General features: G+C 51.1%; 1 protein-coding gene across 1 annotated transcript in view; it reads left to right on the top strand.

Moving 5' to 3' along the window:
* Window positions 1-259: 259 nt before the first annotated feature.
* Window positions 260-24,197, top strand: part of Ago2 (argonaute RISC catalytic component 2) — a 98,913-nt gene continuing 74,975 nt past the window's right edge. Inside the window, exon 1 of the mRNA XM_076836215.2 lies at window positions 260-373. Within this exon, the coding sequence (XP_076692330.1) occupies window positions 352-373 (22 nt within the window). The 5' untranslated portion in view covers window positions 260-351. The remainder of the gene's footprint in view (window positions 374-24,197) is intronic.

Here is a 24,197-nt window from a genome sequence, read left to right as displayed (position 1 = left end):
GCGCCGCCTCCCGCTCCTCCCGGGCCTCGGGTCGCCGCGTCAGGCCGGCCCCGGGGTCCCCGCCGCCCGGCCGAGGCCCCCGCCCGCCGCGCCGCGCCCGCCCCGCCCGCGCCGCGCGCCGGGCCCCGCCCCGCCCAGGCCCCGCCCCGCGCCCGCCCCCGCCGCCGCCCCGCCCCCGCCCCTCCCCCGCCCGCCGCCTCCGCCCGCCGCCGGCCGCGTCGGGTAAACCTGTTTGGCGACGCGGCCGCGCCGGGGCGGATCGTGCGGCCGGCGGCTCCCTCGCGGCTCGCGGCGTCGGGGCCCGTGGCGCGGCGGCCGGCCCTCGGCCCCGGAGCCCTCGGCGGCGCCACCATGTACTCGGGAGCCGGCCCCGGTGAGTGCTCGCGCGGCGGGCGGCGGGCGGCGGGCGGCGGGCGGGGGTCCGGCGGGGCGGGGCCGGGGTCCTCCGCCGCCGCCGCCGCTGCCCGGCCTGCTCGGCGCGGCCCCGGGCCCCGCGCGGCCTGCGTCCTGCGCTCGGGCCTGCGCCCCGGCGGCCGCGCGCCTAGGCCCGGCCGGCGCCCACCGCCCGCCGCTGCCGAGGGTCGCGGCCCGGGCGGGCGTCGCCGGCGGCTCTCTGGGCCGCACCTCCTAGGCCCCGGCTCGGAGGGGAGGGGGAGGCGGCCCCCCTGGCGGGGCCGGGGCCGGGGCTGGCCGGGAGGGCGCCCGCTGGCCGAGCCGCGGCTCATTCCCATTCCAGACACGCGGCGGTGGAGTGCTAATTGCCTCGTACGAGGTACTCGAGAGGTGGGGGACGTGTCGGTGTCCCCAGCACCCCTACGACTCAGCCTCGCTCCTGGGAAAAGTTCCAAAAAACTTAGACCCATAAACATTTTTTTTTCTTTTTCGTTTTCAATGCAGAGTAGTGGGGCCGTTTACTTGCTGGGCCCAGAAAACGGTCAAGTGCTCTGGTGCTTTTTTGCCTTCTCCCGCCAGGCACGTGGCTCCTAAATTTCCCGGCACTTGGACCGGGCACTGCCTGCTCCCCTTTGTCCGCCACACTCCAGCCTGCCGCCTGCCCCACAAGTCCCCGCCTGTCTACCTGGTCCACTGCTAGGTGGTTCACGTCCCGGTCTCTCCAGACCTGCTCCAAATTGTAAGGTCCAGAAGCTGCCTGATCCACTCAGGTCCCTTAATGGTGGCCCCGCTGCTGTGTCTGTACACAATTAGCTCCGTGCCTGGTGAATTCTGAGCAGCTTTTTTCCCCCTGATGTCACTTAGCTGCGCCAAGGCTCTCTGACCAACTTTTAAACCCCCAAGGGCCCTCAACAGTTTGATTGATGAATGGTTTAACCCTGCACCTAGAAGGTGCCGCAGACCTGATGGCAAATGCTGGCCTCTGGAGATTCTGGCAGTCAGCCCCCTGACTGTGAAGTGGGCTGCGCAGCCCCTGCCCTGTAATGTGAGAATCTTCTAGAGCAGAGTTACAAAGGAACCCAGCAGATGTGAGTCATGAAGCTGTACATTTTTTCAGATTATCAGTTTTAAAGTTGAAGGCCCAGAAAATGTGAGGAACCTTGAGGAAGGTCAGGCTTCTGTCTTGTTTTATGTGTTGATGGTTTAGCTTGTTGAAATTGGTGGACCACCTTCATTTTGAAGGCGGGCAGCAGAGGCTCAGAGAGGTTAAGAACTCTGCCAAGGTCATGGAGCCAGGAGCATTAGAACAATCTGCCTGGCTCCACTCCTGAGCTGATTTTCTGAACCCTCCTTACAGAAAGTGGCTCTCAGTCCCTTTTGACCTTGACCCACAGTAAAAAATACCTGTTAAGTCTAGGCTAGACTAGGCCATGCTGCGTACTTGTAACTGAAATGAGAACTTCAGGAAGTGGCATTGAGGCTGCTTGCTATGTGTACCTGCACCAGGCTGTTGACTTGTCTATGGAACACTGCTTGAAGATGGCTTCTGTGCTGTGGGCTTCTGCTTGGTGGCCTAGCGGGGACAACCTTTGGCCCGCTTTCATGGGGAAAATAAATGTCTGCAGGATAATTCCTAGCTAATGGCTGGACAGGATTGAGCCCAAGCTCCAGGTGTACAAGTGTGCTGTAATTATGCAGTTCAGTTTTTTTTTTTTTTTTTTTTCCCTACCCAAGCTTTTAATTTTGTTTAAAAGGAAATTTTTGGAATAGAATCTTTTCAGTGAGACTCTTTCTAATATATTGTTTCCTAATTTAGAATCCTAATTGCATCTGAATTGTAGAAAAGTTACAGATAGTTCTGCTACTTCCAATTGTTATAGACTTACTAAGCAACTTGTAAATTAATTTTAAAAATAAAGTTCACAGTAGGTTTATATTATTATGCCTGTTACAAAAAAATACTGTTACATATGTGAAACTGAAATTTGGATTCCAAAGTTAGGAATGTTACTGTTTCTAAATTTTTCTGAACTATTGAAAAGAGTGAGGATAGGTGGATTTTGCATTGACCCTGAAACTTCATAGATCAATCAATTAGTTGTGGGCTCCCCTGGCCCCCCAGTACTGGGGATTGAAGCTGGAGGCCTGTGCCTATTAGGCAAGTGCTCTACCACTGAGCTATATCCCCAGTCCCACATATTTTCCAATTAATTAATTAATTTGTACTGGGGATTAAAAACTCAGGGACACTTGACCACTGAGTCACATTCCCAGCCCAATTTTGGTTTTATTTAGAGACAGGGTCTCACTGAGTTGCTTAGCTCCCTCACTTTTGCTGAGGCTGGCTTTGAACTTACAATCCTCCTGCGTCTGCCTCTTGAGCTGCTGGGATTACAGCATGGGCCACCACGCCCGGCTTTATTTTTTATTTTGAGAGGGACTTGGTAGGTTGCCCAGCTGACGGGAACTCTTGACCCTCCTGCTTTGGTGGCTGGGAATACACCATGTGCCGTCTGAATGCTACCCACCTTGCCCCCGTTTAAAGATCTTAAATGGCATCTAAAGGCTGTTTCCTCCAATGGGGTGGTTTTCTGAGGATTTTGCCTGATGTTATACCCCCTGTGGGTTTGCTACAAAGTAATCTCTGTGACACCTAATTCCTAGTGAGAGTTGTCTAAATAGGATCTTGACTTTGAAAATACCTGGCTTTCATTGGTAATTTCTGGTACACTTAATTCTCTCTAAACCCCATTTCTCCGTGACTCGAGTTGTCCAGTTGTCCCAGCAAGGATGCGAGCAGCCCTCCCAGTGATGGTGCCTGTCTACCATGGCAGTGCCTCCACCTGGCCAGGAGGCATGGCAGTATGGCTCTGCATTGTGCAGTCTTCCTTCCTCTAACTGCAAGAGCTGTGACTCCTAAAAGGACTGTTGAAGAAGTAGCAGTATTTTTTATTGAAAATGTTGTTTTGTTTTGTTTTAGAACCACCCCCAGGTGCTCTACCACTGGGCTACAACCCCATCCCCCTAGGTGCTGTACCACTGGGCTACACCCCCACCCCCAGGTGCTCTACCACCCCCACCCCCAGGTGCTCTACCACTGGGCTACACCCCCCCACCCCCAGGTGCTCTACCACTGGGCTACACCCCCACCCCCAGGTGCTCTACCACTGAGCTACACACCCCCACCCCCAGGTGCTCTACCACTGGGCTACACCCCCCACCCCCAGGTGCTCTACCACTGAATTACACCCCCATCCCCCTAGGTGCTCTACCACTGGGCTACATCCCTAGTCCTTTTTAGTTTTTGTTTTGAGGCTGTCTCTTGCTAAGTTGCTGAGGCTGGCGTCAAACTTACTTACCTTCTTTCTTTTCAATAACTTGATTTATTTACATGTGGTGCTGAGGATCGAACCCAGGGCCTCACACATGCTAGGCGAGCACTTTTACCACTGCGCCACAATCCCAGTCCCACTTACTTACTTTTTTTTTTTAGTTGTCAATGGAACTTCATTTGATTGATTGATTGATTGGTTGATTGATTGTTATATGCCAGGCAAGTTCTCTACCACTGAGCCACAACCCCAGCCCTGGCATCAAATTTTCAATCCTCCTGCCTCAGCCTCCCTAGTGCCTGGGATTATGGGTGTGGCTACTCTTCCGGGCTATATTGAATGTGTTGACAAGGGTCTGGTTCATTCTCTGAGTTAAGCAATATTCTGCTGCAGTGTGCCAGTCTGATGAAATGTGGTTTTTTTTTTTTAATGAATTGTTACTGTGAACTTTGAAAATGTAACATTTGGCTTCTTTTTAGAAAGAGTTACTATTGTGAAGTAATTTGAAGAACATAAAAGTAGAGTGATTAGTACAAAATGTGCCTTCAGAATTTTCTACCTTTGCTTGTTTCCCCCACTCTTGTTTCTCCATGGATATTGTAGATGGACATGATACCTTTGTTCTGTCTGCCTGCCTACCTATTTGTGATGCTGAGGAGCCAGCCCAGCGCTTCACACGTGCTAGGCAGGTGCTCTACGCTGCAGCCCCTCCGTGAATACCCTTTAAAGTGGTTCCAGCCAGGTGGCTTCCTCTCTTTGTACGTGTGCACCCAGAGGCCAGGGAAGTTTTAGAGGAGGCTACTGTCACCCCAGTTGGCTGTCAGTTCTCATTCACTCAGGGACACGCTTATGGTTGACTGTTTTCTCTCCTGAATTTTAATAGAAGTCATACATAAATCTGGGTTTCTGTCTTCAGAGGCAATTTACTGAGTCCCCGAAAGCTAGTCCCCCTTTTGTCCTTTCTTTTTACTTGTTACAAACATTTAAGTCCTTAAAATTATCTTTTTTTCAGAGTAGGCATCTCCTCCCTCGTCTTCCTTGTTTCTTTTGGTTGAACCCCGGCGGCTTCTTGCCATTGAGCCACACTCCCAGCCCTTTTTGTGTTTCATTTTGAGCCACGGTCTCATTTAGGTCCTCCCTAAGTTGCTGAGGTTTGTCGCCAGCTTGCCGTCCTCCTGCTTCAGCTTCCTAAATTGCTGGAATTCAGGTGTGCACCTCTGCGCCCAGCTCAGTTTTCTTTCTTTAATCAGTTTTATAGAGAACCCATATTCACAGTCCTCGGTTCCCTGAAGACAGAGCTTGTGAACTTCACTCCAGTACCCTCACCAAGTGTCTTTGCTGACAGGTCACTCTGACTGTAAGTCACAGGTGAAGCAGAGCCCTCTTCATGTAGCGTCTTTCAGTAGAGTGACCTAATACTTAGAAAATGGAAATGACACTGTGGACTTAAAGTCATTCAAAAGAAGAGGGACCACCCTTCCCCCATTTTGGGCTGAGAGGGCCTCTCTGGCACGAGGAGGCTCCAGGACCTCCCCTGACCCGCTGTGCCCTTGTCTTTGCCCACCATTCCCTGCACTTGGCGCTTCACCCTGGCCTGGCTGTCTGTGGGTGAGCACCACCAGCCCACACCCGTGCTGAGCCTCCGCTGGTGCCTTGCTGTGGCCTGGCCTTTTCCCTCTGGCTAGCTAAAATGGAGCTCTTGGTATGGTGAAATGTCATTGAATATACTACTCTAATTTCTTTCTCCACCTTTTCTCCCCAAAAGTTTAAGAACCTGAAACCACTATTTGTTCTCTGGTCCCTTAGTCTTTTTTTTTAAGTTTTTTTTTTTTGGTTAGACACAATACCTTTATTTTATTTATTTATTTTTAAACCCAGGGCCTCGCGCATGCTAGGCAAGTGCTCTACTGCTGAGCCAAAACCCCAGCCCCTGGTCCCTTAGTTTTTGAGACCAGATAACCGTACCCTTCTGGTTTATCTTTCAATAGAGCTGTACCCAGTGACCACAGCTTGTCCTCTTGGCTGGGAACTTTTAGAAGTAAAACGGGGTCCTCCTGATTGTTTCCTGGGACTGCAAGCACATGCAAGGACTGTGGGCAAATTGGGGTGGCTGCTCCCTGACTGAGGGCTGGTGCGTAGCCTCAGGAGTAGTAGGCTTGCACCCTTTAACTGTGCCACTCCTTAGTGGTCCTGCGCTTCCGGGGAGACTGAAGGGTGTGCAGGTGGCTCCCTGCCCTGTGCCAGGAGGGGGAATTGGATTCCCACTTCCAGTCTTTCTCAGCTCCAGCCCTGTCCTCCTTCACTGGTATGGTGTGGGGAGTTGTCCCCTGTGTGGGCCTCAGTTTCCTCATCTGTAATGGCCGGGAGTCGGACCTGGATGGCTCATGCTCTTTCCGTCTCTGGATCTTGTGACTCAGTTGCTCTTCTGCCTCCTACCGCTAGGGCCAGAGGCCGAGGAGAGCTGCACATTTTCTCTGCTGTCTTGAGAGTGTTCTGGCAGGGTGGGTAGTTACCTAAGCTAGGGGGGAGAAGGCTGCTCCAGGCCAAGCAGGGATGGCCCGAGCCTCAGTGGAGTCCACTGGGCAGCACTCTGCTCCCAGCCACTGTGCTGTGTCACCTGCAGAGCTTCTTACTCTGTGTGTCCAAATAGACCATGGGTTCCAGAGTCAGGCCTACCTTAGAAGCATCTGTGCTGTTTTAACACTGAGTGGAATTATGGGGGGTGCTGAGAGCAGCACCTTCCTGCCATGTGCAAACACAAGTACCTGTGCCTCCATGTGTGCTGGCCCCAGGTCCCTGACTTTCCTGACTCTGGGGAACTCGCTCTCACAGATGCTTCCCTGAGAAGCACAGCCAGCTCAGGATGGGAGCACTAGCTATCCAGGAAGCAGTAGGTCAGAGCAGGTGAGGTTGCGGTGCTTTGGAGGTGGGTTTGTGGGGAGGAAGTAGATCCCTGCTGCTGAGAGGCAGGGTTGGAGCAGGGAGGTTGTTTGGGGTTTGGTAGCTGGGCAGTGCTAGTTGTCTAAAGAATCAGGGCCTGGCTTGGTGACACATACCTGAACTCCCAACTAACTACTCTGGAGGCTGAGGTAGGAGGATCACAAGTTCAAGGCCGGCCTGGGCAACTTAGTGAGTCCCTGTCTCAAAAAATAGAAAGGGCTGGGGATGTAGCTCAGTGGCAAAGCACTTGCCTAGTTTGTGTGAAGCCCTGGGTTCAATCCCCAGCACCATACACATCAAAAAAAAAAAAAAAAAGTGGGGAGGGATTGGACTCTGGGAATTTTTGTCTTGAACACTGGAAGGCTGATCATGCTCTCCTGGGAAACAGGGTGGCATGAGACCCTCCTGCCCGTCTCTAGAGAGTGGGGGGTGGGGAGAGTCTGAGCCCTAGGAACAGCTGGAGGAGACCCACTACTCTATGTGTGGGTATGCAGGGAAGAGGCTGCTTAGACTGTGAAAGGCTCTGTGCTCCCAAGCACATGGAGTGTCAGCTGGTCAGACTTGTTCTAGAAAGGCCATTCTAATAGCATTGTGGGGGCGGGGAGTTGGCAGCAGTGTTGGGAGGCAGACAAAGGTTGGAAGTGGGGAAGGAGAAATTGCAGGTGGGTCCTTGGGACCTGAGAGGTGGGGCTCACTGGGGGAGGTTGTAGGGGAGGAATGATGAACAGGAGCCTGTAGACCCTGCTCAGCACCTGGGCCCTGTGGGGGTGAGCGCTTGGAGCTGATGCTCTGGTACTGGGTGTGGAGGTGACAGGTGAGGCTGCTCACTCAGGCTAGAGTCTTGTCTGCAGAAGCCAACCCAGCTCACCCAGGTAAGGTGCTCGCTTGTGTGTGGCCTCTGGCCTCCACTCAGCTAACTCCTTGGCCTGGACAAGGTACAAGGCTCACACAAGACCTCCTCCTTACCTAGAAAATGCAGGTGATAGCGCACCTCCCTGAGAGTTGCTCTAAGGGTGGGTCAGGTGACAGGCTGAGCTCATCACTCGGGTGGGTGTCACCCTGCCTTACCAGGGGCTTTCTGCAGAACCCAGCACAGGACCCTTTGTTGGGGAAGCAACCCATGCATGACCTCAGGCCTGACAGGCCCTTCAACTTGTAACTTCAGCTCTGGGGACGTTTGAATGAGTGACTACATGCATTGTGGTATCTAGCTTCAGGTCCTGAGGGTGGTGACATGACTAGCACAGGCTTGGGGAGAAGGGTGTGCATAGAGAGGTCAGGGCAGTGCTGAAGCTGGTACTGGAAATGGGCTCAGAAAGGCTGGGAGATGTGGTATGGGCGTGGGCTCCAGGGTCAGTGATACTCTTCCTTGGTCCCCAGCTGGCCTCAGGCACACCCAGCCCTGGGCAGAGTGACCTGGGCAGTGGCTCCAGAGGTACTTGAAGGCCCAGGGAGTGGGCTTTGCCTGTCTCAGATGATTGCTATGTGGTGGAGCTTGGGACCCACTGGTGCTGGAAGTGGGGTGGGGAAAGGAGGTAGGAAATGGGCCAGAGCCCACTCCGGGGACACCTTGCTCATCCAGGCCACAGGGGAGACCTGGGCATAGCCTAGAGAGCTGGGTCATCAGTCAGGTGACCTGGGCATCTTTTCAGAAAAGCTCAGAGGTCTGACTGCTGGGCTTGGGTACTGTATGCACTGCAGTCTGTGGCTCCTGGTGGCCATGAGCAAGCCTGAGAAGACCTCTCAGGGTCACTGCTGCGGGGGGGCAAGTGCTGCCTCCGTGTTTAAGAACCTACGGCCTGAATCAAACAGAACTCTAGCGAGAGCGAGAAACAGCCACTCAGAGTCCCGGTGGCTCCTGAGCCACGTTTCTCTTACTGTAAGCTACTCCCATCTCCTGAGCGTCCTTCTACAATAGGGACCCCAATGGCAGTGTTTCTGGGGTTCTCCAAGCTATTTTGGATGCTTCCACTGTGAACTCTAGGGCATACTTTGTGTAGAGAAGGCAACAAGAAGAAATTTCTGGCAGTTACACATAAAAAGGTCAAAAAGCCATTAGAGATGTTTTTTCAAGTTTGAATCCTAAAGTAAAATAATGCAACCATTGGGATTTTTGTCTCACAACCTGATGGCCGTCTGTTGGGAGAGCTTGAACCCTGTGTGCTTGTCGCCATGACTGAGGACTCACTGGGGTGTCCTGCTTGGGCTATTTCCTGGACTTTGACAGCAGGAGGACCCTGCAGCCCCAGCTCAGGTGCTCACACCCTCAGTCTTGCTTTGCCTGAGCCCCTTCAGGACAGGAAGGGGCTGGTGCTGGTGAGGGTGGTGCTCTCTAGGCACTGTGTTGGTGGCTGCCTCTGAGCCTCAGGAACAGCGACGGATGCTCCCTTCACGTGGCACTTGATGCTCTGGGAGTCCTTAGCACAGTTCTTACCTGAGCCAGCCATGTAGCTGGCAGAGCCATGAGTGAGGAAGCCGAGCCAGGTTCCCAGAGATGGCAGCTTCCCCAGACTTTAGCTCTAGCAGGTGGTCACATCATTTAATAGAGTGATGCAAGAAAAGAGTGGGCGAAGCTGAGGAGAAGCCCGGGGAGAGGAGGTGCACTTGGAGAAAGCCAGGGAGTCAAGCCTTGGAGTGCCTCCCCTCACAGGCCAGGCGCCTCTTGGACCCCCAGTCTCCTGCTCTCCTTATGGAGAATGGAGAGCACGGTGGGGCACGTGGATCACATTGACCAGATGAGGTGCTGGTGCAACTGTTTTTTCCTGCCTGCTGTGGCTGCTTACCCTGCAGGTGCAGCCCAAGGGCAGGAGGGTCTCCTTCCCACCTCTGTGCTCCACTGTTGACCTCTGGGTCTTTACTTTGAAAGGAGAGAGGAGTAGAAATGAGGTCTCAGCTGGATAGCATTTGCCAAGTGCTTGTGCCTGTGCTCCTTTGTAAGGTGTGCCTTGGGGATGTGACAGTATGGCCTCAATGTGATGCAGCACCTGCAGCTGGCTGCTGGCTGGAGTTGGGGACCAGCCTTGCCTACCCACGGGGTCAGGAACATTGGTGAAAGAGTGCCATGTTATGTCCCCAGATCATACCACTGGTCACAGCTGGGCAGGACTGAAGGGCAGTGCACTGTGTGGTTTCCCTACAGTGGCTCTAGATGGGACATAGGGTGACTGGCAGGGAGACCTTACTGGGAACACCTTTTTCCCCCGAAAGGGTGCTGTTGCTCACTGAATATTAAAACAGGTGGCTTGTTTTGAGTGTGCTTGTGTTAGCCTTGGGAATTTTCTTAGCACCTGAGACAGAAAATCACAGCTTACCCTTTTCAGAGGCATCCAGAGCTTTGGGGGGAGGGGCAGTCAGGAGCACACTCAGGTGGGAGAGGTCCCTGTTCTGTTGAGTCCCCTGAGGAGTGCAGTGTGTTCTCTTGAGATGCTCTGGAACATTTGAGGAGGACCCTGTGGATGCAGCTGGCCACACTAGCACCTGGCATTGGAACGTAGGAACTGGGACAGTTTCGCAGAGAGAGGGTGGGAATCCTGGTTGGAAAACCCAGGAAATGCTTTTCAAAGAAAATACCATTTGCGAGGGACTTTTAAAGGGCAGGGTGGGTGCCAGCTCACAAGGAGCAGTGGAGAAGAGGCCTTGAACCATGTTCTGGGGGACGGACATTCCAAACATGCCACACTCAAGTTGCAAATATGTCTGTGCCTACTGCAGGAGAAATCCCACTGTGTGCTGGGGAGGGGGTCCCTGAAGCAAAAAGCAAGGACTAGAGGAGGGGAGGGAGGGAGGCCAAGGGCCCAGGTGTGCCTTGAGGACTCGTAGGGCACAATGGCCTGACTTTGAGCCTGGGAGGATCCCAGGAGAGGCCCAGCAGGGGAGGGCACCAGCTGAATGTAATGCCAGGTGAGAGTAGAAAGCAGGCACACCTGCCTGGAGGAGGCATCAGAGGCATCTCAGTGATGGGACTGGCCGGCCGAGCCTTCTCAGGACCTGGAAGAGCATGTGTGCATGTCCTCACACCAGCCAACATCTGTGTGACTCGTCCTGCTGCTGCTGTTGAATTTTATTTTGGGTTTTACAGATTGAACCCAGGGTGCTCTACCGCTTAGCTACAATTTCAGCCCCCAGTCCCCTGTTTTTTGAGTATCAGAGATCAAATTTAGGGGCACACGGCCACTGACCCACATCCCCAGCCCAATGTTTTGTATTTTATTTAGAGAGAGCATCTCACTGAGTAGCTTAGTGCCTCACCATTGCTGAGGCTGGCTTTGAACTCGAGATCCCCCTGTCTCACCTCCTGAACCACTGGGATTACAGGTGTGCGGCCCTTTTTATTTTTTGAGACAGGGTCTTGCTGTTCAGGCTGGCCTCCAGCTTGGGATCCCCATGCTTCAGCTCCCCGAGTGGCTGGGTTGCAGGAGTGCGCTGTGTGCCAGGTGCTCTTCACTCTATTACGAGTGTTCCCGAAGGTGTCCCCGTGGTGTGTGGTTCTGCCTCCCTCCCTGTGCACAGGCCCCTGAGAGCTGATGCTCCCTGGGGCAACAGAGTTCCAGTTGCTGGATTTCTCATGGGGTGGGAATCCCACGGTGGCTGAAGTGGGATGCAGGTACTGTGGCTTTCTCCGGTTCTCCCCAGCCTTGCTGTTTATTTGTGGAGGACACTGTCTGGGTTGTGCTGTTAGGTTTCCCACAGTTTGGATCTGGCTGGCTTGTCCTCTGGTGTGTTGCGGCATGTCCCTCAGTCCCATGTGTATTGCTGCAGGTGAGTAGTGAGTTGTAGCCTAACTGATGCAGTTTTCCTATTTGTTTTATTTTTATTTATTTATTTTTTAAAAGGAGTTTTTTTTGTGTGTGTGTGTGAGAGAGAGAATTTCAATATTTATTTTTTAGTATTCGGCGGACACAACATCCTTGTTTGTATGTGGTGCTGAGGATCGAACCTGGGCCACACGCATGCCAGGGGAGCGCGCTTCGGCTTGAGCCACATCCCCAGCCCTCCTATTTGTTTTAGCACCTTCTTCACCAGCATGCAGGGAGCTGGTTGTCTTGTGGCTCCTGCTGTTGATCCCCCATCACTGGGCTCCCTACTTCAAAGCTGTGGCATGCAGATTTTTTTTTTTTTTTTGGTGCTAGGGGTGGAACCTGGAGCCCTGTGTATGCTACGCAGCACCCTATCAACTGAGCTATATCCCCAGCTCTGGCATTTGTATTTTTAAATTCTACTTCTTCCAATTAGTTTCCCTGGTCAGCTGTTGGGATTTTGAGGGCAAAAGGGAAGCCAGCGTGTGATCTGAAGGTGGACCACTGCTGGGACCTGAGTGGGGAGGGCGTTCTGGGCTGTGTGGACAGGGGGACCCCAGCGCTGAGCAGGTGGTGACAGGCTGTAGCTGGCTGAGCAAGGAGCAGTGGCTGGGTGGGGAGGCACAGAAGCCAGCTTGATGGCCTCCTGAAGCTGAGGAAGAAGCACGGGGTAAGGTTTCTTAGGCTGAGTTTTAAGGTGATTCTGAGAAACACAGCAGAGGAGACCCGTCGAGTGCACGCTGCGTGTTTGCATCGGTGGGTGTGCTGCCTGAGGGTCCCCTGGTCACCCTGGTCTGCTTTCCAGGATCTAATGTGTCGTCGTCGTCGTCTTTTTTTTGTTTTTGATATTTTTTAGTTGTTAATGGATCTTTTTATTTTATCTGTTTACTTATGTGATACCTCTGGGCTGAGCCGCAACTCCAGCCCCAATGGTATCTTCTTTTTGACTACTTTAAATTGATTAAAAAGTTTGAAAGTTTATTTAAAAGTTAAATCTGTGCATTAGAACTTGTCCCCATGTTTGAGAATCCCACAGGCAGCTGTCTGGTCCCTTGGTGCCGTCCCTTGTGGGGCCTTCCCCTGCGTCTAGGTTCTGGGTGGCAGTGGGCTCCCTCCGCCCGGCTGTGCAGGGCAGGAGGCAGCACCCGTCCATCCCACTGGACATGGCCAGCCGTTGAGGGGATGTGGAGAGGACGGCAGGGCAGGTCAAGTCCTGAGACCTTAATAGCAGTGAGGCGGCTCCTTCCTTCCCACCTCTGTGTGGAGCTCAGCAGCTCCAGGTGCAGTGGCTGGGGCATGCCACCCTGTCACACATGGTGGCCCGCCTGCTTTCTCTGCTGTCCAGAGCTGTGCCCTCAGGGCACAGGCAGGAAGCTGAGGGCCTTTCAGTGCTCAGTGTCTGTAAAGCCGGGACCATGGTGGCGCCTGCCTTCTCATATGGATCAACTGTGGTGACCTGGGGCTTCTCTGAGCCAGGCTGCAGGCCCTCTGGGCCTGCGTATGTTATAGAATGGCCTCCTAAGCCCTGCTGTGGACAGTTGCCAGCTCAGCTCTGGCCTCCCAGACTTGGAACATGACTCGGGGAGACTGAATAGGGGTTGGTGTTTCATGGGGATATGGCAGTCCCTCGACAGCAGTTCTGTTTTTCCATTATCTGAGCCCAGTGAGCTGCCTGCCCTCTGCCAAAAGCTTGGAGGTGAACGAAGACAAAAAATGGGTGTCTTGGAGGGAAATTCTTATTTGAAGAATTTTCTTATGAAAGATAAATGCTGTGAAGTAAATATAAAAAATGCCCAGAATCTTGAGAGGCAACAGTTGCGTGCGTCTGTGTCTGGCTCGCTCCTTTCTCTTTAGGGTTGGCCCTGGAGGGATTTGAGTTTCTTTCTTTCCACAGCATCCTCCCTTCTGGTAAGAACCTGCTGCCTGGAGCACCGTGCTGAGGAGGGGCTTCCTGGACAGGCACACTATCAGTGTGTGCCACTGGCAGGGCGGGGAGGGTGTGCCCTGTGCCCGGCCCTGCCCTCCCTGCAGACCCACTCAGGAATGAAGTTTAAGTTGTGGTTTGTAAGACCCAGCCTTCCTGAGCGTTCCCATGGTTCCAGGTATCACTCAGTGACAATTTATTTGAAGGGTGGTTTCTATTTTATTTTTACCTTTTTTTGGTCCTGGGGATTGAACTCGGGGGCACTCGACCACTGAGCCACATTCCCAGCCCTATTTTGTATTTTATTAGAGATAGGATCTCACTGAGTTGATTAGCACTTTGCTTTTGCTGAAGGCTGGCTTTGAACTCAAGGATCCTCCTGCCTCAGCCTCCCGAGCTGCTAGGATTACAGACGTGGGCCACCAAGCCTAGCTTCCTTTTTAAAAAATCAGAATAAAGTATTTTTAGGTTCATGTTATAGAATGGCCTCCTAAGCCCTGCAGTGGACAGTTGCCAGCTCAGCTCTGGCCTCCCACTTGGGCCTTCCCAGCATGGGCTGAGTCTGACCCAATACAAGTCTCGGCTTCTACCGATGTGCTTGTGTTGGCTCGTCCCAAGTGGGTCTGTATTGTTAGCAGAGGGAAAAGAAAAATGGTCCATGTTTCAGAGGGAGAAAGTTATTTCAAAATGTGTATTTTAAGAAAAATTGAGGTGAAATTCATGCATCATAGCCATTTTAAAAACATTTAAGAATGAAACAGCCATTATTACTGTATGTGTATATGTGACTACATGACAAATATGATTCTGCAACATGTACACTCAGGAAAGTGAGAAATTATACCCCACCTATGTGTGATATATCAATAAATTCATAAATGCATTCTACTGTCATGTTTAACTAATCAAAACAAATAAAAAACGATTTAAAGAAAAGGTTTAATGGTACCCACTGAGCTGTCACTCCATTCTGACCCCCCCACCCCCAGCCTCTGGAAATCACGAGTCTGCTCTGACTGTGTGGATCTACCTCTTCCTAAGATCATGGGTGACAGTCAGACAGTGAATGGCCTTTTGTGTCTGGCTGTTTTTTGCTTAGCAGTGTATTTTCAAGGGGTGCATTTCAGCATGTATCAGAACTAAATTTCTTTCTCCTCCCTTCCTTTTTCTCTTTACCACTGAGCTACATCCCCAGCCCTTTTTATGTTTTGAGACAGGATCTCACTATGTTGCTTAGAGCCTCAGACTTGTGGTCCTCCTGCCCCAGCCTGTGGAGTTGTGGGATCACAGTAGTGCACCACCACACCAGCCGCTTCTCTTTTTTTTTTTTGAGATGGGGTATTGCCATGTGGCCCTGGCTGGTGTCAAGTGACCCTTGGGCCATGGATCCTGTGTGGCTGGGACTGTAGGCACAAGCTTCCATGCCCAGCTCTGAACTTCATTTTTTTTTATTGCCAAATAATATTCCATCATATGGTTATACCACAGTTTATCCATCCATTTTTGTTATTTCTACCTTTGGCATTTGGGTACAAATTTTTGTGTGAACCTGTTTTTTTGTGTGTGCAGGTGTTCAGCAGGGAGTGGAATTGCTGGGCTGTGTGGAGACTGCTGTGTGCAGCTTTGTGAGAAACAGCCGAGATGTTTTCCCTATGCTTGTGCTATTTCGTGTTTCCATGCAACACGAAAATTTTGGTTACTTCACATCCTTGCCAACACTTGTTATTGGCACCTCACATCTTTAAAAAAGTGAACTTTTTAAGTAGTAAACCATTCGTGACAGATTTTATTAGTCACCAAGCTGGTGAAAATGTTAAATTCATGCATTTTTTTTCCTAGACCAACCTAAGAGATGTAAGGTACATTGATTTCTTTATGCCAGAGTGTAGTATTTGGAACTCAGACAACCAGATGAATACAGAAAAGTCAACATAACAGGCCCCCCCCCAAAAAATAAAAGAATCCTGATTCAGTCCTGGGGTCTAATGTCAAAGCAGCTCATTCTTACAAGCCCCGAGTGCCAGCTGTGTTCTAGACATCATGCCTGGGCCTGGGAAATGCAGATTGGCTGCTGCCTTTGGGGCTCACTGACTGGTGAGTACAGCTGTGAATCGAGGGGTCACTGGCATTCATACGAAGTTCCAGGTATCTTTCACAGCACGTGGTGTGAAGGGCACCGTCTCCTGCTAAGTGAGGGTCTATGAGGGTCAGAGAGTGGCCAGGAATGGCCGGCTCCTCCGGAATGTCAGAGGCATAGTGCCTTTTCAAGGCCCCCCGCCAGTGGCAGGTGGGAACGAGGCAAGGAGAGGTGCCTTGGACTGAGCAGGTGGGTCAGAGTGTGTCCCCAGGTTCTGTGATTTTGCCTTAGATGGTGTGACTCACTGATCAGAGACCAGATTTATGTTGTTGGTATGAAGAAAATATTTTAAGGGTCTTTTTATTGTGGAAAAGTTATAATATACACAAAAGTAGGTGAGAAACTCTGAGACAGTGGGTCTTACAGCTATGGGATTAGTGCAGCCTGCTCATCCCCACCCTCCGTGATTCCCTGAAGCATGTCATTTAATTCATGACTTTTCTTGGTGCTGGGGACTGAACCTAGGGCCTTGCACATGTCCCACCACTGCACCGCACCGCACCCCAGCTCCCAGCTCCTTGACTCTTCATTGAACCACTTGAAATGATTTTGGCTTACAGAAAGTGGCCATAGTAACCTGGAGTTTGCTGATTAGCCCAATGTCCTCATCCTGCCCAGTCTTGGGACCACCGTGGAAACCTGGACATCCGCCTCTTACAGTGCTCAGCCCCGGCCTGCAGATGGATGCCCGCTTGCCAATTTGTCTGACTACCTTCTGTTTCTGGACCCTTTCCAACACACTGCTGTGTGGTTGACTGACAGCTCCTCAGCCCGACGTGTCTCTTGCAACCTTGAACTGAATGCTCTTTCTGGTGGGTCCCTGTGGGTGCACGGTGCTCCTCACATTCTGTAACATTGTGTACCTCCCTTTTCACTGTTAAGATGCTCCAGGCCTGTCTTGGGTTTGTCCTTTGCAGTCCATGTCGTCAGCGAGCTCTTGTTCCTTTTATTGGAGATCTGGGTACTGGCATGCTTGTGGCTGCTGGAGTGACCTGGTCCTCTGGGTGGACACAGCCAGGAAATCCTGTATAAATGACAGATGTGCGCACACACTTCTATATTTATCCTTCTGTGTTAATATTAAAATCCACAGTTCATGTGAGTATTTCTGATTTGAGTCACACTGGCCTTCCTGGTCCTTGTCATAACTTCTTTATCAGAAAATGCCTGGTTTCTCCTCACCCACAGTAGTTTGCCTACTGTGCACACAGTACTTCAGGATTGCCAGCCAGTGTTCCTGTGAGAAGCTGGTGTGTGGAGCCTTGGTCCTCAGTGGCCAGGCCTTCAGAGACGACGCGCACCTGGGAGGCCGGCGTGGCCAGGGCTTCCTGCCCACCCTGTCCCAGGTGCTCCTCAACTGGCTGTGCCCCCTTCTCTCTGAGGTGTGCATTCTGAATTTCATGGGTGCCAGAGGACATTCCTCTTTGCCGCAGCTTGGGTCCTCCCGCGTGTCTTCTCGCGTTGCAGTTAGAACTGAACCAGTCTGAGGAGGCCTTCTGACCCCATGGACTTGTTTTTGGTGTTGTCCCTGAAGGTCAGAGTTGCCGCTGGCGCCACTGCCAAGTATGTGCTTGAGCCTGGATGGTGACCCAGGAGCAGCAGCAGCTGCTGGAGTAGGGGTGGCGCTGGCTGTGTGTGGAGGCACTGCCCATGTGGTCAGTCTCTGTGCGGGCGGCAGGGTGAGGCCCCAGGCAGTCTTATCTTGGGTCAGGAGGCACAGGCTCTCCAGGCTCCCAGCACACTCTTCCTGTGCGGTTGCGTGGGTATGCACTGTTTTGCTTTAATTTGGTTTTCTTTTTTTAAGTTGTTCTCTTTAATAAAGAGGAATACACACTCTTCCCAGAGAATTTAGATGATTGGTAAATAAAAAGAAACAATAGCCTTTAATAATCACCTGCGAGAAACAGCTGTTGACCCGATGTATTTATTTGCAGATCTTTTCCTGTGTGTGCATAGATATAGATCAGCTTACTTTTCAGTTTCTTTTTGGGGATTTAACCCAGAGTGCCTAACACCGAGCCACATGCCCAGCCCTTTTTATTTTGAGATAGGGTCTTGCTAAGTTGCCGAAGCTGGCCTTGAACTTGCGATCCTCTTGCTTCAACCTCCCAAGTTTCTGGGATCACAGGCGTGCACCACCACACCCTGCTGTTCTGTTCTTTTTACCCAATATCTTGAGCATTTCTCAGTGCTGCTTACTTGTCCTGATGGAATCAGGCTTTCTGCACTTTAAAAACCTGATGACTGCACTCAAATAAGATGGTGGGCACCCATGAGGAGGGGCTGTGCATGGGGCAGTGGTGTCCCAGCTGTGGCGTTGGTGCCTAGAAACTCCCCATCTCCTGTTTGGTGTGGTGCCATAACCACAGTGCTCTCTTCACAGTTACTGTGAGTCATAGAGGAGTAGCTGGTATACAGCAGGTGCTCCTGCCTGCCTCATCACGGACACTCAGCATGTATTCCTAGAGCTCCCTGTTGCCTGCAGCGTGCTTGTTAATCCCTAATAGTATAGGGGATGATTTGATGTCCTGTCTCAATGCCTAAGGGCTGGGCCCTACCCTGACTGTGTCCCTAGCATCTAGCACAGTAGAAGCTGAGAGTAGAGTGTTGCTTTGTACTGTGACATTTCCTTGGAGTCAGATACAGAGGGACCATGCGTGTGGACTTCTGAGCACCTGGGTCTAGTGGAGAGGGTGGAGCCCTGGCCTTGCTCATCACTTCAGCTCTTTGGGCTTGTGTCTAGTTCTGTAAAACTAGGATAATAGTCCCTGTTATTATTGTTAATTATTGTGCTATAAAATTGTTAATATAAAAGTTTAATATTAGTACAAAATTTTGTATCATGACTATCAGAATAATATCATGCATTGTATTATATATGGTAAAGTGATATAGTAGTTTATGTGTATTATATATAAACTAGTTTATAGTATCATAACAACTAATCATGATATGAAGGGAATTGAATAAATGTGTGACTAGTCTCCTGGTGCCCAGGAAGTGCCTGGTGGGTGGAAGGGATGCCACAAATTCATTGAGGGGGCTGCTCCTGCTGGGGTCTGGAAGTGGCGCCGGTACTGCCTGGGTAGAGCAGGGGTGCTGGTGAGGTGGAGTTGGGGTTCCCTGGGGAGTCTCACCTGGGCTTAGACCAGGGGACATAGGAGCTGTGACAGTGTGAGCTGTCTGTCCACCCAAAAGACTCATTGCAGGGACCGTGCTTGGGCGCCATCTCCATCGTGTTCTGAGGTAGGGATCAAGACTGTAGGTGGGAGTGCATGTTGGTTCAGAAGAGTGATGCCAGCATATGTCTCATAAAATGTCCTTCTTTGTATGGGAACAGTATTCTTTTGTTCTTCTAAGTGACTTTAGCAGCATTTGGTCCCAGAGTTTGCTTGGATGTTGTTAAAGTTGTCTTCGAAACAAAGCTGCAGAAGAGGCACAGCAGACACATTAGTGCTGCAACTCAGTAGTGCATGTAGTTCAAGCCTGATGCTGGGCTGGGCTGGCAATTCTGTCTCTAGCAAGGCCAGAGATGGACATGCAGCAGAGTTGTCTTGTTTTAAAAGACAACTCTGAGCCAGGCACGGTGGCATATACCTGTAATCCCAGAGGTTTGAGAGGCTGAGGCAGGAGGATTGCAAGTTCAAAGCCAGCCTGAGCAACTTAGCAAGGTCCTAAGCAACTCAGGGAGACCCTGTCTCCAAGTAAAATATTAAAAAAAGCCTAGGGATGTGGCTCAGTGGTTAGGCAACCTTGATTTCAAACCCTGGTACTAAACAAACAACAACAACAAAAAACTCTGAACAAGATTGAATTTCATGTCACTGGTTTATTCTCCAAATTGAGTTGTAGGCTTCAGGTATACGTGCTGAGTCTGGATTCTGACCTGAGCAGTGCCTGCAGGTTCTAGTATCTTGACTGTTGTCCGCATGGTCTGGATCATGCAGTTCATGTGTTAGACCTAGGAGGTGGCTGTGGCTGTGCAGGGGTCAAAACAGGCCTACAGAACTGTATAAGGGATTCCTAGAAATAGACCAAACTTAATAAAGGAATAAAAGGACAGAATTGACTTAGAATTTGGATTTTTTAGTGTTTTCATTAAAGAACAGTCAGCTGAACAAATTATGTTAGGATGCTGTTTTGAATACATGAATGTTGACTTAAATTTAAAAAAAAAATTTTAGTTGTTGATGGACCTTTATTTTAGTTGTTTATTTATATGTGGTATTAAGAATCAAGCTCAGGGCCTCACACATGTGAGGCAAACGCCGCACTGCTGAGCCCCAGCCCCTGACTTGAGTTTTTCTCTTTTGTTGTTTTAACCATGGGTTTGTGATGCTCTTTGGTATACTATATGCCACTGATGCTGCAGGGCCCTGGGCTCCCTGGGGATCTCCACCAGTCTCCTGGGGCTGTGCTTGAAGTCACTGTCATCTGCTTCTGTGAAGGCTGATGGCACCAGCTGGGTACTAGGGTAAAATGCTTTTTTACAACCGGCTTCTGGCTTTCTACCACTTTCCTCCTTTTCACGTCAGAGCAAAGGGGTGGTGTTGGTACAGTGGCTGCGGAACCGTGGCTGCAAGCAGATGCTTCGCTTCCACTTCTGTGCATGAGGTTGGGCTGTGTGTCAGGTGATCCCTTCATAGCCCGCCACCACATTGAAATCTGGCCCCATCTTGTGCTTATGTACTCGGGACTCCTTTGCCCTCAGGAGCAGGAGCTGGAGTAGGATGACACTTGCATTCAGTAGCAACCCCCGCCCCCGCCCATCCAGTGCTGGTGATGGAGCCCAGGGCTTCGTGATGCTAGCTAGGCAAGGCTCTACCACTGAGCTTCACTCCAAGCCCAGACTTTTTTCCTTAAGGATAAACTAAAAACAAAAACAACAACAACAACAAAAAACACAACAATAACAAGAAGTGGAAAAGGAAAGCAGTTGTGGCGTCCCTAAAGCAGTGCAGTCCAGATCTTTATCATTTCTGCCCCCACTCTGGGTCAGGGGCTTCCTGGGGCAGGCTGGTGAGGACCTGGTCGGGCCTCTAATCCTGCAGCTCTGCAGCAGCGCACGGCTGTTTGCTCATGCATAGGGCAGAGGCGCACCTGTTTGCTCAGCTCTTTTCCCTGGTGTGGTTTTATGTATTTTGAAGTGAATGATGTTTGCTGTCTTTTGAGTTAAGCACTTGATAAGTAGTTGTTTAAACTGAAGTAACTGGATAAACTCAGAGGGAACATGATGATTTGCCAAACTTCCACAAAAATACAGGAAGTGTGTCCTGGTCACTAAATTAGGGATTCTGAAAGTCCAGTATTTGTAGAATGTGTGCCCACCTCCCTCTCCATTCTGGGCTGTTGATACTAGGAAAAAACAACGGGCTTAAAAGACATTTATAAGTTACCTTTAAATATCCGGGCCTGTTATACACTGACCCAGGCGTTCTGGAGAGATCTGGTTGCTGGTTAGGACCTGTTGGCTGCTGATGTTGGCCTGAGGGGCCTTTTCCTGTGCTGTGGGTTGTCTTCAAGGCCCGGCTCTGCACCCACTGTGAGGAGGAAGTGCCTTCTGTCCTGGGTCGAGTTGCCTTGTGGACAAGCCTCCAAAGAGTGGCCGGAGGACTGAGTTATCTCAGGCCCTAAAGACCAACCAGTCCTCCACACCTGACCATGTTGACATTTCTGTAGGTGTCCTGGTTGCAGTTCCTGTGTGTCCTTGAGTCTGCCAATGTTTCCATGCCGGAGGAAACCTCATGCCTTGAGAAAATATTCAGTCTATGCCTCCAAAATGATGAGGCCAGACAGCAGGTCTTAAGCCGTTGGGGTCAGCACTTCTTTGTATTCTTCAGTGATTGAAGATCCCAGAGACCTTCTGTTTATGGGGGTTATATTTACTATCAGTATTTACCGTATTACAAATTAAAGCTCAGGAGTTATAAGCACTTAATGTAATGAATATCAATAACAAACCAAATATGTATCAATATAAATGTCATTTTTGTGAAAAACATTTTTGTCTAAAACAAAAATAATACAGTAAGAAGAGTGGTGGTCTCTAACATTTTTGTAAGTCTCTGTACTGTTTGGTTTAATAGAAGGTAGCAGTTGGCTTTGGCATTCATTCAGGAATATGTGTAATGAGACTGGAAGCACAAGCCCTGTCCTCACACAGCTAGGTAACTGGAAGGAAGGATTATTTTCATATAATTGTGGATTTATTTATTTGCTATGGGGATTGAAGCCAGGACCTCAGCATCTAGCTAGGTAAGTGCTCTTCCACTGAAGTACATCACATTTTAAATTTTATTTTGAGACTGGGTCTTGCTGAGTTGCCCAGGCTGGCCTCAAATTTAAGATTCTCCTGCCTTAGCCTCCTAAGAATACTGGGTGGTTTTTGCTTCTATGCCTGAACTCTGCAAGTTGACGGTCCCCGGTTAGAAATCCAAAACGCCCCAGATCTGAAAATGAGTGCTGACACAATGCCACAAACAGAAAATTGCACCCTTGACCTCGTGCACAAAGCCTGGGTGCAACACGGATGTTGAGGTGGTTGAGTGCGAGGCGTGTGGGACACGTGCATGGATTGTGTTATCACATCGGGTTCCGTCCTCATCACAGTTCTTCACGCATGTGCAGATCTTGGGGAATCTGAACCACTTCTTCTGAGCCCAGTGAGTGAGGGCTGCTCAGCCCAAGTGGTCTCTCCTGAGCTGGTTGCAGAGCAGGCCCTAGAAGCACACCCTTCATGCCTTGAGTAAATATTCAGATAGCTGTGCCCTGCTGCTATGTGGCATTTCATAATGGCACACAGCGCCCCTCCCAGGCACCGACACCGTGTCACACAGGACCCCGGTCCCCCTGGTGGCTCAGCCCATCTCCTCAGGAGGCCGAGGGCCGAGAAGACTTCAGCCATGGTGGCGAGCACAGGTCTCTAGTTTTCAGTTTTCCATTCTGGTTTCATGCCACAGCTTGAATTTCATAATTGCAGCATGCACTTTGCCACTTTCTTTGGAGGGCAGGTCACTCGTTCACCTGAGACTGTCTGCCCAGCCCCACCCTGCTCTTGCCCAGGGAAAGGAGCCGGTCCTCAGCCCAGCACTCCTCTTCTCTGGACAGTGCTGCCAGGCCTGGTCACCGTCCTCTGCCTCACAAGGTGGTGAGGGCTTGAGGTTGGTGGTACAGCTCCACGCTAGACATTTAAAGTAAACTGGCGTATTTGGGGGGCGGGGTTACTGGGGAGTGAATCCAAGGGTGCTTAATCACCGAGACACATTCCCAGGCCCTGTTTTTGTATTTTATTTAGAGATAGGGTCTCACTGAGTTACTTAGGGCCTCGCTAAGTTGCTGAGGCTTTGAACTCTCTATCCTCCTGCCTCAGCCTCCTGAGCCTCTGGGATTATAGGTATGCACCTCCATGCCTGGTTTAAACTGGCATTTTATGATGCAAGTGTATTCTGGTGATAGATGCTGTGCTGGGAGTTCAGCTCCACCCTGTTCTGTGGGTACCTGCCCTTGACCCCATGAGCCCCTGGGCTGGGTGGATCACACCCAGTAATAATGAATCAGAAACATCCTGAATTCTGTTTGTTTTGCTCTACAGAGCGATCTGATGGTGAGTGAGAGTACTTCATTCCAGGATATTTTAGAGATGTGCCCCTTAGTTAAGCTGCACACTGATTGATAAGCATGCTTTCTAGATGCCTGAGCAGGCAGCCTGCATGGGGTCTGTTGTCAGCTGTGTGTGCTGGGGCTGCATGGGGAATCTTGGAGGCCTCCCTAGGCCTCCAGTGCAGAATGTGGCCCAGAGGGCTGCCCTCGTCATCAAGAGCCACCAGCCCCTTTTGATCAGGGGCCAAGAAGTGCTGCTCCTTGCTCATCTTGATGACCTTCTTTTGAAAATGGGCACCTTTGGGGAGTGGGGTTGTGGGTGCTGGATTTTGGATGTGCTTTCTGTGGAGAAGTCTCCTCCCTGGTGATGCATTGGGTGTGTCTGGTCGTTTCTGCACACCTCGACTTGGGGATTACCCAGAGATGCTTCCTTAGGTCTTCCTGTGTTTTTCTCTGTTGGGGAAAGAGAGCCTCCTCTCCACCCGCCCTACCTGGTTCTCACTTCCACTCTATGCAAAAATAAAGTATACTCCTCCCTCCCAGGACCATGTGGAAGCCCACCAGGAGGCCTGGGTGGGGTTTGGGAAGGTCTCTACTTGGTGGCTGATTCCAGGATGGCTCTGCTTGTCTGTGCCCGTGGGCTCTGACCTGCTGCAGTGAGGTAGGTGTGAGCGTGCATCCTACACGGTCCCTCATCACAGGCAGCCCTCTGGTGGTAGTCCTGTCACTGGGAGTCATGATCTGCCATGTGTGGTCTCACCACGGTCCCAGCCCAGGGGCCAGAACAGAACCCTTGTTGCCTTTTGTTGGGGTGGTGCCCTGCCCTTTCGCAGGGTCCTCTCTGCTCCTTTATTCTTCTCTGCTGGATGTCAGTTCCTTCCCGCCATCCCTTTCACTGTATCAAGCACCTACTGTGTGCTGGGCCCTATTCCAGGTGTGGCAGAGAGAGCAGTTACCCAAACAGACCATTCCTGCCCACAGGGAGCTTATGATGTGATGGGGTGGTGACAGACAAGTGCGGATAAAGAGCGTCATGCCTTCTGTGCAGAGTATGCAGGGACAGTGGTGGGGGAGGC

This window comes from Callospermophilus lateralis, chromosome 16 (genome assembly GCF_048772815.1).
Source record: "Callospermophilus lateralis isolate mCalLat2 chromosome 16, mCalLat2.hap1, whole genome shotgun sequence".
Classification (NCBI taxonomy): domain Eukaryota; kingdom Metazoa; phylum Chordata; class Mammalia; order Rodentia; family Sciuridae; genus Callospermophilus; species Callospermophilus lateralis.
Note: the sequence above shows the minus strand (reverse complement) of the source record. Positions and strands in the feature narration are given on the sequence as shown.